General features: G+C 30.6%; 1 protein-coding gene across 1 annotated transcript in view; it reads right to left on the reverse strand.

The window, feature by feature from the left end:
* Nucleotides 1-294: 294 nt before the first annotated feature.
* LOC106462048 (arf-GAP with GTPase, ANK repeat and PH domain-containing protein 1-like) overlaps nt 295-20127 on the reverse strand; it is a 32060-nt gene continuing 12227 nt past the window's right edge. Inside the window, exons 2-9 of the mRNA XM_013921925.2 lie at nt 19054-19127; nt 16332-16409; nt 15842-15935; nt 11740-11857; nt 11480-11584; nt 11261-11345; nt 7701-7871; nt 295-5494 (exon numbers count right to left, since the gene is read on the reverse strand). Of these exons, the coding sequence (XP_013777379.1) occupies nt 5279-5494; nt 7701-7871; nt 11261-11345; nt 11480-11584; nt 11740-11857; nt 15842-15935; nt 16332-16409; nt 19054-19127 (941 nt within the window). The 3' untranslated portion in view covers nt 295-5278. The remainder of the gene's footprint in view (nt 5495-7700; nt 7872-11260; nt 11346-11479; nt 11585-11739; nt 11858-15841; nt 15936-16331; nt 16410-19053; nt 19128-20127) is intronic.

A 20127-nucleotide genomic window follows, 5' to 3' on the forward strand; every position in this document is an offset into this window, starting at 1 on the left:
TCATATACGACAATAGGTTTTGTTCAGTTTGAATTACTACCAACCTAAAATATCAGAGAATGTTATACGAAGTTAAAACATCGATTAAGCTGTTGATGTGGAATTTCTAAAGTTGGGATGAGAAAAGCATAAAATAATTCAGGAAAAATAGATACAAAACAGCTTTCACATAGAGAACAAAATCAGAAATCTAATGAAGTTATGCGACTTAACGCTTTCCATTCACAAACCACAACCAATTTCACACATTATACGAGACTAAGCCTGCTTTACTCCTTCTCTCCCTATCATGTCTTTTGTTGAATTTCGCGTAAAGTTACTTGAAGGCTATCTTCGCAAGCCGTTACTAACTTTGAAATGATAGTAGTTATGGCAAAGCTACGAAGACGCAGCCCCTAATTTTGGACTGTTGACCAGAGAGAATTCAGCCAGTCAGCATTACTCATCGTCAACTAATGGGTTTTTCTTGCAGCCCTAATAGTGGGATTCGACCATCACTTTTAAAACGCCCCCTCGGCACGAAGCACGATTTTTAATTTACTTTGGCCTTAGCGTCACGCGAGCCACATATCCTCGTAACCCTTCCAATTTTATCTTCTTACAACATATTTATATATATATGAACAATTTTAAAAGCCATTATCTCTTTTCTCTAAATGTTCTATTTTGGTAACATTTGATTAACTACCTCTATTTGATATCTATTAATACGATTTTTTTTCTTTATTAACTTTCACTGTTCAATTTACGTTATGAAGCTTATTTTATAAAATTTAGTGCAGCAACAAAGTATAAAAATATTGCAAAACATTTTCAAACAAAACCAAGTTTCTTAATCACGCCAATACCTCTTTCGATGCGAAATTTCAAAGTTACTTCTTATTTACAACTCAGTTTTCCATTCCAAAACAAACAATAATCCTTGAAATATATCAGAGAGATTTTGAACGAACGATTGGATCAACACATTATAAAAAAGGAAGTGAAAATACTAAATGCAACTGTCGTTACAATACGAAGATCTTTGTTGATATCTGTAAAAACTTGGCTCCACTTTAAATTCAAATCTTATACATTTTATCCATTAAATATGAAACACTATATATGCACAAATCTTACAAAATGTTTCTTCTCTTTTGACTGATAAAAAACACACAAAAAATATGATAACATGGTGAGGCGGGGGTTAAAATCGGAAAAAAAAATATTCAACGAAGTATGAATTATTTCTCAAGTTATAAATATTATACTTGACCTGGTGTATTATACACACACATTACCATGAGGACCCCAACCCAGTAAAATACGTTGCTATGATAACAAAACATAATTAAGAATTTATTTTAGTATTATTCCATAGGGAGTTGAATAATTCTTATCAGATTAACTCATGGAGTTTTTACTGAATTCAGAGGAAACTTATAGCTAGGGCGTTAACTTCCTGTTTTCTTGATTCTTATTCTTTCCTAGTTATTGATGTTAACATTCGGTTCAGGTTACACTGAAATACTGAGTACTCATAATCGCTGTAAAACCACCTGGTGTCTGTTTTTTAACACTACAGGTAGCATAATTTTGGGAACCTGACGATCAAGTACCCTCCAAATTTTCCAAATCATAATAAAAAACACCTGAATGACTAAACGGTTACTTTTATATACACAATATTCTGACTGATATATCAGTTAATATTAACATTCTTTGCATGGCAACCTTACAATACTTACAGTTTGCCTAGCACGTCTAGGCTGAGGTCTTTCAGTACATCTTTTTAAACATTCAGTATTTAAGCTAGGAACATTGTACCCTCTCTGTTAGAAGTTAAAAGCCATCAAATGTCATAAGTTGCACTTATTTCCACACTGCAGAGTATTTGTAAGTAACAAAGGGACTTTAACACAGATCATTAACACCACCACATCAGGACGAAGTTTTCTACATTCAAGACAAACAACCACAGGTTTCTTAAATTACCGGTAAGGAGAGCTAAGAAGCACGTGCATTTGGAGGATAACCACTATTAGTTAAGTCTAATATATCATACAATACGTTATCTCTAACCAAGGAAGAATTTTGTGATTGTTTGACACTATCCACACAAGAGAACAACCGTTTCTGTCATTACAAGAAATGCCAACACTCTTTCTGTGTTCTAAGTAGGAATACTTTAATAATTATCAATGCCTATTATTGCCAACAATTATATATTATGAATCCAAGTGCAACTGTTGTTACTGTTGACAAAATTATTTTTAAGCTATGTTTTTGACAAATCAAGAAATACTAAACATCTAAAGATTAGTATTATTTGAGAAATAAAATGCTTAAATAATCATAGTTCCCAATAAAAATGTTATGAACTTAACATAATGGTTATTAGAGAGAAGTTTTCAAACCAGGTTTAAATTCTAAATTTGCAGAATATTAGGTGTGTGCTAACATCCACAAACACTTGGTAATATATCAATGAAAAGGTTAGTAAGCAAACTTTGAACACAGTTATCTCTCTCGTCTAATGTTAATATCTGTATCTATTAGAATGAGGACAGAGAAAAAAAAAAGTTTACACTTGAACATCTTAAGATCGATCAACTCTTTACTGGTTCCTTAGGCAGGTAAGACAAATGTCAAATTTGTAGTGAAAAATTTGTTTTAATTTCTACTTAATGTTTATATTCATACCATATTAAACCTAAAACAAACTGACCAAAAAAAAACAAACAATAGTTACAGACACCTATTCACACAAGTCTATAGTAAAACAAACTTATAATGTAACTGTCTGAAACTTTTGAGATTAAAAACAGTATTTTTGATATTTGAATAAATAATGTTAAGTACTCTATTATGCAGTAAATTAAAGCTGCTGGATGTAGAATGTAACATTTAATAGTAATATCACAAATAAATACTTGAAGTGTGACTAAAGGCTCCCAAAGGTATTGTTCCACTAATGTTTCACAACAGCCACATTCTTACTGATATTGTTCGATTCACTGTTGGTTTGCCATTAGCGATATACCTAAAACTGCTGGCAACTAAAAATCTTTTTTTGGGGGCATAATTGTTACAAAGGCAAACAGTTTTATTATTCTTGTATAGCCTGTGAGATAAACAACAGAACCTAACTCATTAACTGAAGTCTGACAGTCCTGCACTCTCAGTAATAACACACAGTTTTCATGTTAATTTAATTCCAAGAAAATAAAACTTAACAAGTCTGAAGCTTGTTTGAAAAATAATAACAATAACATTAGTAAATAACAAATTCACATGAATCATGTGATTATTTAAGCACTTAAAGTGCAAATTCAAACCTAGCAGGTCATAAAATCATCTAAGAAAAGTATTTTTCTTACTGTATATTCGCACAAACCAACATAATTCAAAGTGTACCATCTGAAGGTAAAATTATTTTCTACTGTATAACACACACACACACCAGCACAACTCCTACTGTACCATCAATATATAAAATATTTTTTCTACTTTGTAGGACCCACAAACCAGTACACAACTAACAATACCTGAAAGTTACCATTTATTCTTTGAATTAAGGCTAATTCTAAATAAAAAAAAACAACACCACATCACCAGAAGTTAAAGATTCTGTCAAATTTGGCTGTTTCAAATATAAGTTGAAATTATATAACCCACAAACCAATAAAGAACTGATGCAGAGCCAACAAGAAGAAATGCTTTTTTTCCAACTGTGAATAACTTAGAAACAAACTTTACTAATCCAGTAACACCAGAGGTAATAATTCTCTGTGGTGTAGGCTGCATTCCAGCTCAATTTCACTGAAAACAGAGGACTACGTTATGAGTTGTTACTCAATCAGGCTTAAATCAAAGAATTCTTTCAAAAAATAAATACATGTTATGTTGTAGATACATGTTTCACAGATACATATGTTCATGGAAAATAATTATGCTGGAGGGTTTGCTTCATTTTAGTTCCTGATTTAGAGGTAACATACAGAATTTTTACCTTCAGATGACTTGACAATATAAGAATTACATTTTTAAAGTCAAAAACAAATGAAAGAAATTCATGTTGTGTAGTAAATTCTAAAAGGGCCAGTTAATAAGCTTGTTAATCACATATGTTACGGCAGTTACTAATGAAGCTGCATCAAATGCACAACAATTACAAATTCAAGGTATCACAAATGGACATACTCGAACACACATTCAAATAAAATAAGACTGTAAATAAATCACACTGGAAAATAGGCACCAACCTGTAGACAAACAGATTTGAAAAGACACCTATATTCCTGTATTAAACTAAAGTTAAGCCACTACTGGGTGAACACAGAAGATAATGAACTACTGTGTTTTAAAGAAACCTTCAGAGATAAAGTTTGTTACTTATATGACATAATCTTCCTTATATTATGACACCAAAGATTAGAAGCTGACTTGTTCAGAACTCTGTATTTTTCTTAAAGTTAATTTAATATTGAGTGATGATGAGCTGATCATGAACGGAGATAATCAAATAATGATAAAGATGAATAGTTTGCTAATAAACAAGAAGTTACTCATTTCCTGTTAACTTACTGATATTGTTGCAATGAAAATTTGTTTTTCATATATAAAATTACTCATAAGCATATCTACCATATTGATGGCACCATAGCTATAGAATACTTATACACTGTTCTAAGGAGTATTTCTTTGAATTATTAAAATGATTCTTGCATAACTTTTTCAAAACAATACATTGTTTTGGGAATATTTTTTCAAAACAATAAATCAACAATTAGTGTTTGGTATAATTTTTCAAACAATGCACTGATTCTTTAGATATTTACTCAAAACAGTAAACTATTTATTCTTCAGAGTATTCCTCACTTCTTAAACAAACAAACTATTTATCAGGAAACAATCAACTGCACTTATCAAAGTTAATATAGTGATATTTTTTTTTTCTTTTGTGAGAGAGGGGCTTAATGAAGCAGAGGAACAGGTCCTGGGGTGAGATAAGTTATTTCACAAAAACTGATAAACTAGAGTTTGGTGTAATTTCTACAGGTAATTATAAACTAACATTTAATGCACAAGTAGGGGAAATACTTGCAACTGATGATGAAATGAATAATATTTTACCAGCACTTGGGTTTCTTTTCCCATGAGATGATGATAAAATGAATGTCTTTTACAACAGGTATATTTCTGTTATGGTGATGGAAAAAATTACATCGATAATGTCTCATATTTGGGCCAGTGTTAACATAGTTCTCACAAAAATGATATTTTTATATCTCTACTACTAGATGATGCTGGCTGGGAGTTTGTCAAGAACCTCTGGAGACTTTTTGGAAATACTTCCCCTTCGGCGAGGTAGAGTTCCTGACGGTGGGGCAAGAGGCTGGTCTGGACAACCACTACTAAGCAGAAGGTCTTCTATTTCTTGAAATCCCGAATTTCTTGCATAAACAAGAGCTGTCCTGCCTTCTGAGTCAATAGCTTTCACATTGATGTTATTCTGAGAAAGTAGAAAGTAAAACACTATCATTCAGAAAACTACTTACTGAATGTACTTAATCAAAGTCAAACATCTTTTTTGTGATAATACTACACGTGACAATATATATATATATATATAAGTAAATATCTCCAATCCATATAATTCTTGATTGAACATGATGCTCTTGAGGTTCAAAATAGAAAGATAGAGAGCAGCACATATTTAACACACATTTTCCCGTGACTAAGAAGATGCGTATAAAAATTATCATCTTATTGTCTTTTTCTATCTGTTATCTACAAAATAATAAATGTTTTCTAACTATTGTTTGAAATCAATGTGAGAGAGTTCTAATCGAAGAGGTAATTAATTCAAATGCTGTACAATAGCAATAAGACACACATTCCAATTTGATGTTTATGAGCTTTGTTTTCAATAATTTAAATACATTTCAAGTAATGAATTCAAATTGAGAAACACAATAAAAATTAATTACATTTAATAGGCTAACTAGGCCTTTACGAAGGCTTGCTTAAACGTTCCAATGATGCTAAACGTTCCTTGAAGACATGCATAATAAGTTTTAATGTCAATTGCTTGTCTATATTCCTAAAACACAAAGTAATCATTCTATATTTCTGTTGATGTGCCATATCACTCTTGTAACTGCTGCCTTCCACGGATCACTTTTTAAGTACCTTAATATTCCTAATCTGTAATATTCTTTATATATAGGGGGAAGCTAATATTTACTCATGTCAAAGGTCAAATATAATCATTTTCTTTAACTTTTCACTCCTCTTCTGTAACTAAGTATTCTTGAATCAGATTTCTATTTATGGTACTAGTGGTGAAACAAAGGAACCAACAGGCCTAAAATTCATGATAAAAATTATTTTAGCATGATTTTTATAATGAACATCAGGCCAAATGTTTGCACATTCTACTGAAGTCAGTAAGAAATAAACATAGGACAGCACATGAAATTAGGAGCATTATAACATGCTGCAACTGATTTATATACTTTTATACAATTCTTTAATACCTAATATCATAACTTAACATTAGTACAAATTCCTAAAACAAAAATGATGAGACACAAGTGAAAACCCTCAGGATCACAAATTACATAAATTGAAGAAGTCTGTAAAATATTTAGTAAAAGTACTTAATGAATATTTTTTTATTTTAATCCTCAAATTACTGATTCATTTTGATATTATTTGTTACCAACAGGATCTACATATAGAATTTTATTGAAAAATTCTATGCTTTTGTTTCTTACAGCATTCAGTATAAAGGTCTGACCAAACAAACGGCAATCAATCTTTCATTTTCTATACATATATATATATAATACATAAGGGACCCCAGAATTAAGCAGTGGGAAGGTTAATTGTAATACTGACAATATCTTTGACTGCATTTCTTTGTGTGCCCCGTATCTTACTAGGGACCAACTAATTAAATTAACAAAATAATGGGTTCACAAGCAATGTGGTACAAAAATAGTTAAGAAAAATTTGTTTCAGAAGTCAAATGGATCTGTTAGTAATTCTAGGGTGAAAAATTTTATTACCAGAGCTACTTAAAACTGTAATATGAATAAGCTGTAAATAACTCTTCAGTTCTGAATAGGCTAGATTCACTAACCTTAAGACTAATAATTAAAACTGATGACCTATGGCACGGACTCCAAAACTTTCTAAACACAAGGCCCCAAAACAATCCACATCCCATCTGAATCATTGCAAACAATCTATTTAGAGAATGCTTCAAGATTAATTGATTTAACTTTTTCAGCTTTACTTTATAATACTTTCTTCTGTTAAATAATTTTGTGTATTTGCTACGGCCCCTCTGTGAAAAACCCCTGATATATGGTTTTTGCATAGACCTAACTAGTTGTGTGATCAAACTATAAAATGAAATAAATTAATATAACTAATATTTCCAAATAAGTATGTTTTATCTTAGTAAGTGTTATTTCATTTTGAAATGTAACCTGCATTCCATACATTTAGGTTAATAATAGAGCTTACACAAATCTTAATTTCCATTTAGTGCAAATATAAGCAATTTACTTCATCAATGGAAGTCTGATAAAAATAAACACATGAAACCAGAGCATATTAGAAAATTTAAGAGTAGCTTAATAATAAAACAAAGTAACATACATTGGTTCATTACAGTAATATTTACTTCGATAAATTGTAATTCTTACCCAAATCAGTAGCTGAGTGACTGCAAGGTTTCCTGATGCTGCTGCAAGATGAAGTGGAGATCGGAAGTCACGCTGGCTAACCATCACATTCACCTGATCAGCTGAATCAGCATGGGCTAAAAGTAGTGCAACCATCTTAACATCCACTTTATGAACGGTCTCCAGTAGTTGCTGGAATGATAATAAATAATAACACTAAAATTTAAACAACATATTTAAATTGTAACTGATGACTGCAAAAAACCACAATATTAAGTTAAAACTAAGAAAGTGTATATATTTCTGTAACTGAAAATATTGGTTATCGAAGGGTTACGTGTAGATCAAACAGGTTTTAATCAAAACAAGTTAAGAAGACTAGGTTTCTAAGAGAAACAATGCTGTGGTCTGGTCCAATATTTTACAGGTTTAAGTTTGATTTTGAATAAAAAATGAAACTAAATACATAGGGCAAGTCACCTTTTAGAACACATGTGATTGGACATACATTCTTTTTCTTCAAAATTAGAGAACGTTCTGGAGATGTACAGATTTTGATGTTATTAAGTCAATAAAAGAACATGTTAGAAAGGAAAAGAGATGCCAAGGAAAAAATCTATCTTATGGCATTTCACTGATCATACAGCCACTTCCACCATGGAAGTGATGGTTTAACCCAGTTATTACATAAACACTGTTAGGGTAAAATGTTCTTTCAGACTAAGTTTTAATAATGATACTTGGATTATTAAAAAAAATGTGTTTCTAAAATACTTAAAGGAAACAAAATTTATACCAAAGAGCTCACTAAAAGGCCCTGAGACCAACATGCTGTTATTTTCCCCTAAAAAATAATAATTTGTTGTATTTCATCCCAACATTTCTGAACTACACTCATGTTGCCCTCTTTGTATTCAATATTGACCCTGAAAACAGCACCAGCTTGAGTACATAGTGTGTTTTATTTGATAGCAAGTCAAGACAATCCTTGTAGTTTAGTGAAGCAAGAATCTAAATCATGTTTGTTCTGCTTCACGTTGGGTCGGAGAGAGGACTATTTCGAGATAAATTATTCAGTCAATATTGATAATAAATTGATAGTCATAAAAACAACCTCACACCAAACAAACCTTCTTTTGATTATAATACAATACCAATTTTTAAAAAGTCAGACCTTTTTACTTGTAAAGAAGAGCGTATCTTCAGTAGCCACAGCACTTGAAATTCTTTTACACAGGATTAGAGTAAATTAATCTATAAGACCTTTTTTTTAACTTTTATTAGCTACATTTTTGTGCATCAGCAATACCAAGCATGGGGTGCACATATACCTGATTTGATTTTATTACTCATCAAGATCTCTACCAGCCTACCCTGAAATTGAAATTATTTTTAGGCAGGATTACAGTAAATTAATCTATGAGACATTGGCATGGTCAAATATATCAATCGAAAGAGTATGACCTCTTGGGTCCTAAACTGTACTAGATCTCCAATTGGTCAAGAGATGAGGGAGCTATGAGCTAAAAATTTGTACTTGAAAAACTCAGAGTCATTTTGTGAGCCACTATGACACAGCTAAAAAAAAAATCCCCTACTGGATCAGAGGTAAGTTTACAGACTTATAAGAGTACAATTCTGGGATAAATTCCTTGCAATGGACAGAGCAGAGATAGTAGCTTTATACTAAAACAAACAAACCAAACTACAAAAAATAAAAAATATAATGCATTTCAGGAAATTGTTTTTAAAAATTTAACATTTAAGCAAAGTGGTCATCAAGAGGTGTTTCTTTGTTTTATATACTTGTTATATGCAAATGGTAAATATTAATGAGAGTAATAAAATTAAGTAGTTTCCATTCACTATTTATTTATTTTGGTAATATAAATGCTGCAAACACTAGAGCTTTGTAGGCTTAGCCCCCTTGGAAGTGTGCTCTTTGATTTTATGTTAAAGAAAACTTTGAAATAAGGTTAACCCTATGTGTATGGGCTGGGGTCAAAGTGCACATATCATGACCTTTTATACAACATACCCTTTAAACATAACATTATGTATTTGTTATCAGAGTAATCAACTATTCATTTTACCCCATACTACTGATTTACTGACAGAGAGTAAATATCAGATACATATAAAGATACTGAAAAACCATTTATATATCCATTTCAGAGATTTTAGAGGTTATGCAAATGCAAACTTTATGATGGACAAAAGTATTTTTATTCTTCACATGAGCTTCATCTTGTACTCTGACTTCTCACAGTCTGAAATTTTCAATTCACAGACATATCTTGAGTACAAATACTTTTGTGACACATCTGGTTTTTTGTGTACAACAGACTTGTACATTTTACTAAAAGCTTACCACCTTTCATATAGATACACTTCATAAATTTAGAATAACAGTCAATATTCCTTCCCCAATATTGGATCGAGCCATTCTCATTTCATTAAAATATTTTTTTTATAAGGTCTTTGTAGAAAGTTAGTTTTTGAAGCATACTTAAGACTAATGTATTGATCACAATTTTACAAGTAATTTCTTTTTTTGTGTCAATTAAAACGAACTTTAGAATGTCTATGGAAATTCGATGAATGCAATTCATGTATAAAATAATGTATCCAAATATAGCTTATTAAGTGCTTGTAGCTTTACATTCGACTAGTTTTTCACTGAGTTTCATACACACACACTTCTGAATGTTACAAAATTTGAATTTTAAATTTACCCTGCAACATAATGCTCAAACATTAACCCCACTTATATAAAAACAAAAACTTTCACATACCATATTTGCCAGTGTGTAAGATGATCCCATGTATAAGACTAAACTGGATTTCTTGAGCAAATTAAGTGTATTTCTTTGACATTTGGTGTATAGGATAACCTCTATTGTCAAGTAAGTCTAGGGTGTTACTTTTGTAAAGAAATTCTTAGAAATTATTTTTAAACTGTGCTACCCTGTGCTCTGGAGTAATCAATACAAACACAAGTGTGATTTTTTATGTTACAGACAGCTTAATGCAGCATAACTTAAGTCACAAACATGTAATAAATAACTTTACAAAGTTTTCATTACAGTTGAACTCATATTCTATTACAAAAAATATTAAACCAAAAGATATAGTGATAAACTATAAAAACATGTTTACTAAGTTAGTGGACGTTACAGAAACTAACTTTTCTGATGTAATATTAGCAGTATTTTACTTTGACAGATGAAATCAATACATTCCAAGTCAAAAATGTCTTGACTAATTGTAAATAGTAAGCAAAATAAATAACTTCTAGTTATGAAAAATGAAGACAAATGATACAATTACAAATATGTTATTTTAATGCAGTAGATGGCACAATGCCAATGTAGTTTTGGTTAAATATGCTATTAATCAGAGAGTACTAACAGGAACTTTATCTTTGAACCTGTGTATAAGATGAGGGGTAAAACCAGGCATTGTTTTAAGAGTAAAAAGTATCGTCTTATACACCGACAAATATGGTAGCATTTATAATTGAAAAGAAAAGAATCAAGAATATGAGATGTTGATTTATGCTAACTTCATTCACAACTCACCTGTCCTAGAGGAATGGTAGTGTTAATGGGAGCAAGGAATTCTTTTAACTCATACTTAGCTCTAATCCACCTTTCCTTTTCTTCCCTAGGAAAGATACATCAATGAAGTTTTAACAAAAATAGATGATAGTTTATTCTATAGCAGGAACAAATTATCACAAGATTTACAGAAAATATTCAACATGTCGTTAGATGTGTCTTTGTTTTATGACAAACTACCTGCTAGAATTTGGTGTAGGTTTTGCTCTTCCTCTGGTGTTCCCTTCCCATATGCTGTTGGCCACCTTGTTTCCAAGAGACATCATTACACTGACATGTCCAGGCCTGTAAGAAGAAATGAAGCCACAAGTGTTACTTGTTTCCTACAGGATTAGTTTAGGTTGTCAGGATAAACATCTTAAGTTTCTTCAGATATAGATATGTAAGTTCTATTAGTGTTATGTTTATACCAAAAAAGAACAACAAGAATTTCATCTTACGGCCATTCGTCCAAGTCCAAAGAACGAACTCGTGAAATGTGAGATCCTAAATTTCTGTGAATGCCTGAACATTCAATACACATCAAAGCTCCCAGGTTGAGACTTGCCCAATCAGGATCTAAAACAAAAATAATAATAAAATAACATTAATACGTATTTTAATAATATTAAAACGCTATTAACTTAATGACTTCTAAATTTTTATAATGTATATTATGTTAAGTTTTACATTACGCAAACAGATCACACACACAACCTTTGACCTTATAAATAATGCTGGCATCATATCAGATTTGATAACAGAACCAACAGTTTAATTACATTTACTTAGTTCTGTACAATATCACACATTTTAATGAAGTTACATAAACAAAATCAGTGTATCAAGACAGAAATTCTGTATAAGGAAAGACCACGCTTTTGGTAAAAAACAAGAAACAAGACAGTAAAAATTAATGAAAATTTAAAATCAAATTCAATAACCAATACCATGACAAAAATGGTTAGATATCTATCTTTTCTTCCTTCCCATTATCTAGATTGTTTCTACATTTTACAGTAAATAATCAACAAGACAGTAACATTACACTGTTTGTTTGTTTTTTGTTTTTTTTAATTTCGCACAAAGCTACACTAGGGCTATCTGCACTAAGACTAGAGGGAAGGCAGCTAGTCATCACCACCCACCGCCAACTCTTGGGCTACTCTTTTACCAACAAATAGTGGGATTGATCGTCACATTATAATGCCCCCACGGCTGAAAGGGCAAGCATGTTTGGTGGGATGGGGATTCAAACCCGTGACCCTCAGATTGCGAGTCGAGCGCCTTATCCACCTGGCCATGCCGGGCCACAACATTACACTGAGGGAGCACAGTATGGTTCTTAACTGACTTTCTAATAACATTTGTATATACACACAAATAGAATCTCTCAAGTCTTCATTTAACAATTCTACAGATGTGGCTTCCTTGAATGAATATTCTTGGTACAACTTATTTTTTAAAATATAAATCACAAATTATTTAATTTATGAAGAGTTTTGCAATACTAAAGTTGTTTTACATAAACATAATTTTATGTTTATAAAACACTAAAGATATTTTGAGTAAGTTAGTGCTATGTTTCTGCAATACTAAAGATGTTTTAATTGAAGCTAGTGTTATGTTTCTAAAATATTAAAGATGTTTTAATTAAAGTTAGTCTTACTAAAGATGTTTTAAGTAAAGTTAGTGTTATGTTTCTGCAATATTAAAGTTGTTTAAGTAAAGCTAGTGTTATGTTTCTGCAATATTAAAGATGTTTAAGTAAAGCTAGTGATATGTTTCTTTCTGCAAACAACATTTTCCATGACTGACTGGAAAGGCAAATTACTTTTAGACAATGAAATGTACCGTAACAGCAGTAATACCATGTAGTGGACTGTCTAAAAAAAAACAAGTAAAACACTGGTACAACATGCTTTATTACATATTTAGTAAACTGTAGAATTTTAAATGTTTTCAACTTGAAAATAAACTCAATTATATAGAAATTATTGATCTGTAAGTGTTATGTTTCTCCTTTGGTTGAAGCAATACCAACTTTATGTACTATGTAATATGTAGAAGAATACTGATTTAAGATCATTCATCATATACTGACTTTAAAGTTTTGTTAATGTCAGTAAACATCTTCCAATACATGATGCAGAGATAAACCAGATTGTTTTATAGGCATATGTAAACAATCATTTTTAGCTTGTAGAAAATGAATAAATGTTTACTATTTTCACGTTTCCACTTAGCCTAGTTAAACTTCAAGATAATAAGTACAGTTTTCACTAATTTTTAATTCAAAAACTAAAAGAATAGTCAAAAATGACTAATTTGTTTTAGTCTAAGTGTAATGACTTTCCAAAAAATTTCCAGAAATTTCACATTTAACTGACTGATCTGGCATGCTATCTAGCTAATAAGGTCTGTAATTTTACCAGGTTTTTTTGTTGTATTTTAGGTTCATCAAATTTTTAGAAATGGTGTAACCAAGCATAATATGTGAGAAGATAAAGCCATTAAGAACACTTTATCTAAAAATCTCTGCAATTCAGAATTTGATTCCTCATGAGAAATATTCTGGGCCCTCATAACTTCATATAAATCTACTAGTCTCTTATTACAGAAACGTACAAATTTTAAATTTATAGTTCCATCTTTAGGTAGAATGCAAGCCTTTCAAGCAAACAGTTTTTGTTCTTATACTTATATGTATCAAATAAGCATATATTCAAATTTGTATGTGATGACACCTGTTGACCAAAATCACAGTGTTAAAAAAAAAATGGGTTTTATTATTGTACAATCATTCTAACTTTTATACACAAAAGCCTAAGCCATTGGTCTTCAGATATACAGTAATATTCTCATTCAAATATTTATAATTCTGATATCTTTTGGTATGAAGAATTTAAGGTGTTCTCAAAAACACATTTTTTTTACTTGTGGTGCAAAGTTATTGGATATTCATTTATTTTGGTGATCATGTTTATCCAGTATGACTTCACACTTTAAAATCTTCTGAAAGATTATCATACATCTCATTTTAAAATTAAGTCTTTACACGTTTTTTTTGTAACACTTATTATAAATTTTTACCATATAAAAAGAATATCGAGATCACACAAGAGAACAAGCACCTGCAGTATTTTCACAGTACGAGCATCTACGTGTATATATCACTTTTGTTTATTATTAATATAATACATATGGGTTTATGTAGTTTTCAAGTTTAAGAAGATATTTTTTTCCAACATTGTAACTCCTTATGTTCTGAAAACATTATTCTCCAATTTCTTATCTGTTACCAAACACATTTGATAAAATTTGTTAAATTGGACAGTGTTTATACAAAACAAATATGTTAACAAGTTTTATCAATAAGTGTCAGTATGGCTTCACTTTCTGTTGTGTTACAATACAATTTTAAATTACACCACATTTGTTTTATTTTATTGAAAAAGTTAAAAAGTTTACTGTTTTGTGTATATATTTAGGATGCAACTTTCCAAGTTCTTTTGCATCTAAGAGGAAAATTAGCAGAACCCTAAAATAAGAAAATGAAATATAAAGAGAAAGCCTTATAACTCACATTCTCATATTAGGGCTCTACTAATTTTTACAAGTTAAAATTATTGAAACTTTAATATTGTGTTTCTCAAGCAGAAAATGTATAATAAATATATATTTTTGGAATTAAAACCAAGTTTTAACATGACAAGTGCATGACTATTAAGTAATAAAAATTGGCTTCAATGTTTATATTATCCCTGTCCCCTTTTCTTTCCTTATAATAATAAAGAAGTCCACCTGGTGGCCAGATTGTAAACTTTCATGATGAACACAAGTTATACTCAAGTAACAAAATGAGAACATAAAATTATGAATTTACTGTAACTTCTAGTGAGTAATGTTGTACAGATTTCAGAAGAGAAAGTAAATAGCAAAGACTTTTCAAATGAAAAATTATGACACCCACTAATGTAGTAAAGTGAAAATAAAAACGTCCTTTGATATAAAGTAAAGCTGCACAAGTATATTTTAAATGACCACGTAATAGTTCAAGTATTTTGTGGAAATCTAAGAACACACAAAACAGTCAAGTATTGAATGAAACTTGAATCTATTCAATGCTGAATGAAAAGTACCTTTGATTTGCTTTCTCTGGTAAATAGTGCAATTTTTTCTACTTTAAATTCATACTGTGATAACATCATAAAAATAACTTAATTTTGCTATGATTTCTACACTATATATTTATTAAGCAAGCTTTCAACTCTTCTATTGAAGTTGTCCACAGGTTATTACTTAGTGAGAACAAAATTCTTAAAACATACTGTCATCAACCTTCTCAAACTATGAAGAGTGAATAACAAGGTAAAAAGAACATATGCCTTGCTAAGAATTCTTCCAGGTTTTAAAATTGATTGATTGATAACTCTTTCATATATGTGCTTATGCACTTACCATAAAACCCAATAATCCTATATCAAACAGAAACTAGTAACCTAGTTATCGAGGTCTTCATAGTAGAGTCAAGAAACTAAATGAAGAAATAAAACAACTCACTTGTAGCATCACAGTCAGCACAGTGTGCGTTTCCTAAGTTTGGGTTTCGTATAGCTTGAACAGTAGTTGCTCCAAGCTGAGTACTTGAACTGGACTGGAAGAAAAAATGCATAATCAAACAAAAATCTCACAAATAAAAAAATATATGTGCATAGAAATTCTTAACTTAATTTGAGCTTACCTCTAAAACCCACAAGCAATACTGACTGAATATGTATTACAGTTAACAAAAAGGTAAATTGACAGCAATGATATATCTTCTGAATAATACATAACAAAAGATCAAAGTTGCATATAAGTTCAAACATATCAAAGATCATTATTTAATCAAATGCATAAAGATACTTTACATATCACTCTTGCACTTGTAAGAACTTAAATTTGTTCAATTTTTTCAAGATTGCCAGATTTTTGAAAGCTGTAAAATTTGAAACTAGTTAGATGCATATATACATATCTTTGGAATCTTTTCATAATTTACACTTCTTACCTTGGCTTTAGTGCTTTGTATTCCTTGTAAACTAGAAAGAATTTGTTGCTCAATAGCAGTGATCCAACCATCCCTCTCCTGTAAAATATTTGTACAAATAAAATCAACACTCAAATTTGGTGTATAATGTTACAAAAAAATTACATATGTAACCACTAAATCCTCAAACTGTCGGTGATTACTTGGCCTACAGTTTACTAGAAATTACCGAAATTAGGTCACATTTCCACAAAGCTCAACAATTCAGAAATAAAGTTAAATGTCTTGATAGCTTTTACTTGAATATTTCAAGTATTTCTACTTGGTTTTAGATAGTGTACATGGTGTTTACATAAAAACATTACTTGTGTTCTCAATCTTCTATCAAAAATATTAACACATTCCTATCACACTTTCTTATGAAAACATTTTAAAAATATCTATGTATGACATGTATGACTACTTTGTACATACTGCACATAAAAGATAAACCATATGTTGAAATTAGTGCTTAATACAAACTATGTGCAGGTTATAACTTATTATATGTAAATTTACAAGTAGCTTATAATGTATATCTGGTGTTTCAGAAATAATAATTTTTTCTATACCTAAAGTTAATTCATTTCCATATCCAGAAAACACTGGCCTTTACAATTATATACAAGTATTTATTCTATGTATTTAATAATCACTCAATATTCAAAATGTCAGCATATATTACATGCATACTGTATATTATGTAACCATTAACTGTTCAATCAGTCATGGTCTATTATATATGTACATGTATTTTGTATAACATATAACCACTAGTTGTTTAAATTGTCAATGGTTATTATATATGTACATATAAAATGCATTTTATGTAACCACTAACTGTTCAATCAGTTATGGTCTATTATATACATATGTACATGTATTGTGTATATCATATAACCACTCGTCATTCAAATTGTCAATGATTATTACACATATACATGTAAAATGTATTTTACTAACTTTTCAAAATGCCAGTGTGTATTATACACATAGATGTATTCTGTACATTATGTAATTAACAGTTTCTGAAATATTTCTTTGGGCATACCTTCATAAATAATGTGAAATAGCAACAAAATAATCACATTTTTAATTAACTGCTGTATGTTTATTAAATACACACACACATATATATACTATGAGTTATGTTCCACTAGAATATCTACAGCCTAAACCATGTGAGCTATTTAAGTTTTTCTTGACCTCAAATTGCCTTTGCTTATCGTCTAGTTATTTGGTAAGTCACAAAATCTAGTCATTTTATGAGGATTCCACTTAATTACGTTTTGCTATAATAGCCTAGAACATGACACAAGCTCCACAGCATGGAAAGTGTCTTGTTTAATTGTTAAGGATTAAGATCTACAACCAGTTCACAGATATCAACAGAGGATTATGAACAAAATACAACAAACAAGTTCATCTCAGTAATCAGTCTAAGATTCAATAAATGTATTACCTAAGGAAGATTAATGCTGTAGTCTTCAATTATGAATAATACAAGCACAGTGGATTGTTGAACTGTTGTCTTGGAACTTGTCCATTAGGGTGAAGATGTGGATTGGAAATGATCACTAGCAATGTTCCCTCTAATTTTTTCAATCCATGTGCAAAATGAATGTTTTCATGTACATCAGTATCAAGGCAATGTGCAGATGTGCACTACAAATGTTTTTTAGGAGTGGGGATATTTTTATACCATTGACCATATTGGGTCATTAGGCCAGTTTGGAATGCTATCAGTTGGATATTTGAGCTTTAGGCCTATTGACTGCCAGAGTCATTAAAGCCATCAACGTGTTGAAACTCTTCACCATTACTGAGGATGTGCATGTCTGGAATAATGAAGTGCATGGCATTTGATTAGTTGTTGTGCAGCTTAGAGGGAACACTGATCACTAGTAATGTTGAAATATTTTCCACATCACTGCACCATCTAGTAACAGGACAAACAAAGTGGTGAAACATAACTCTTTACACCACATCACATGATCTAACCACTAATGAAGCTGTACTGAAGTAAGCCATTTTTTGAATTGGTTGTCACTGAGACTTCTACGCATTACGGTTGAAGATTAGTTGCATTTTACAAACCTATACAATCATCTCTTCCCCTCAGTTGGCCACTAGCACAAAGTGTGACAACATGTGTTGCATCTTACAAACCTGTACAATCATCTCTTCCCCTCAGTTGGCCACTAGCACAAAGTGTGACAACATGTGTTGCATCTTACAAACCTGTATAATCATCTCTTCCCCTCAGTTGGCCACTAGCACAAAGTGTGACAACATGTGTTGCATCTTACAAACCTGTATAATCATCTCTCCTCTCAGTTGGCCACTAGCACAAAGTGTGACAACATGTGTTGCATCTTACAAACCTATACAATCATCTCTTCCCCTCAGTTGGCCACTAGCACAAAGTGTGACAACATTTGTTGCATCTTAAAAACGTGTATAATCATCTCTCCCCTCAGTTGGCCACTAGCACAAAGTGTGACAACATGTGTTGCATTTTAAAAACCTATACAACCATCTCTTCCCCTTAGTTGGCCACTAACAGTTGGCAGCCAATTTTTTTCCTGGTATATCTTGATTGCCACTGTTAAAAGAGTCTGAGAAAGATGTATTTGAATAGACAGTCAAAGAAACAATATCAACTTGCATTTATTATTGTCTAAGCATTTAGTTTGTTACTTACATCATTACTGGTGGCTTCAAACTGCCATTGTTTATTATCTAGGGAGACAATAACAAACTCGTATCCATCAGAGTCTGAAAAAAAAATCACATTCTTAGCATTTTTTTTTCGAGCAATAATAAAATTTGTATTAAAAACCGATATATACTGGAGCTAAATCTTTCAGTAAGTTTTCCATAAATATGCCAGTAAAATGTAATTGAGCAAAAAACATACTGTAATCCTAAATTAATAAAATACATCATACAGGATAAGATATAAAAATTGTATTATTCTTGCTTATAATTAATAAGAAAGTTATTATCATTTAACAGGTTTATTCATCATGTTAAAAAACTACGTTATTTTTAGCTTGCGGCCCTATAACTAGAGCTTTAAAAAGTTAACTGTATGTTGAACACTAGAATATTTACTAGTTTAAAATTCTGGTTAGAGGATCAACACCTCAAAATAAACACAATTTTGTTTTAACTAATAGCATTTTCACTAATTACTTTTATTGAACGCTTAATAAAAATTTATTTAATTTCCATTTATATAAAACGTATGTCATACCACTTTACCTGAAAGATGTCTTTATAATTGATTTTATTATTTAAAAAATTGATCTCTATATCATTTTGTTATAGTTATTATTTTATTATTTCTAATTATCTATATTCTACTAGTCTTTTTTCACAATCTTTATCTTTCGCACTTTGTTGTGAATTTTTGTTCCCATGTTTCATTCAGAATTTTTTCTTTAATTAATTTCTCTAATTTTTCTCCTCCTTTGCTAACTATATTTCACACAAGAAATTACTGCCACACCTGTAACAATTTCCTTCAAATCCAAACAAAACACTTCTGTGTTGTAAGATTGGGCTAACACACAATGACTTACTGAAAGGGACTAACTAAATTTCACACTTTGCACATCCCATCTCACTTCTGAAATAGAATGCTCAGGTTATCAGGCTTCTTTTATTATGTTTTGAAGTATTTACAAATGAAAAATTGATCAGTCATAAAAATTCATATGTCAATTCTATGATTTTATTGTTCAGTTTAATTTTATTCTAAAAACAACTTATT

The sequence above is a fragment of the Limulus polyphemus genome, unplaced genomic scaffold, assembly GCF_000517525.1.
Source record: "Limulus polyphemus unplaced genomic scaffold, Limulus_polyphemus-2.1.2 Scaffold1082, whole genome shotgun sequence".
Lineage (NCBI taxonomy): Eukaryota > Metazoa > Arthropoda > Merostomata > Xiphosura > Limulidae > Limulus > Limulus polyphemus.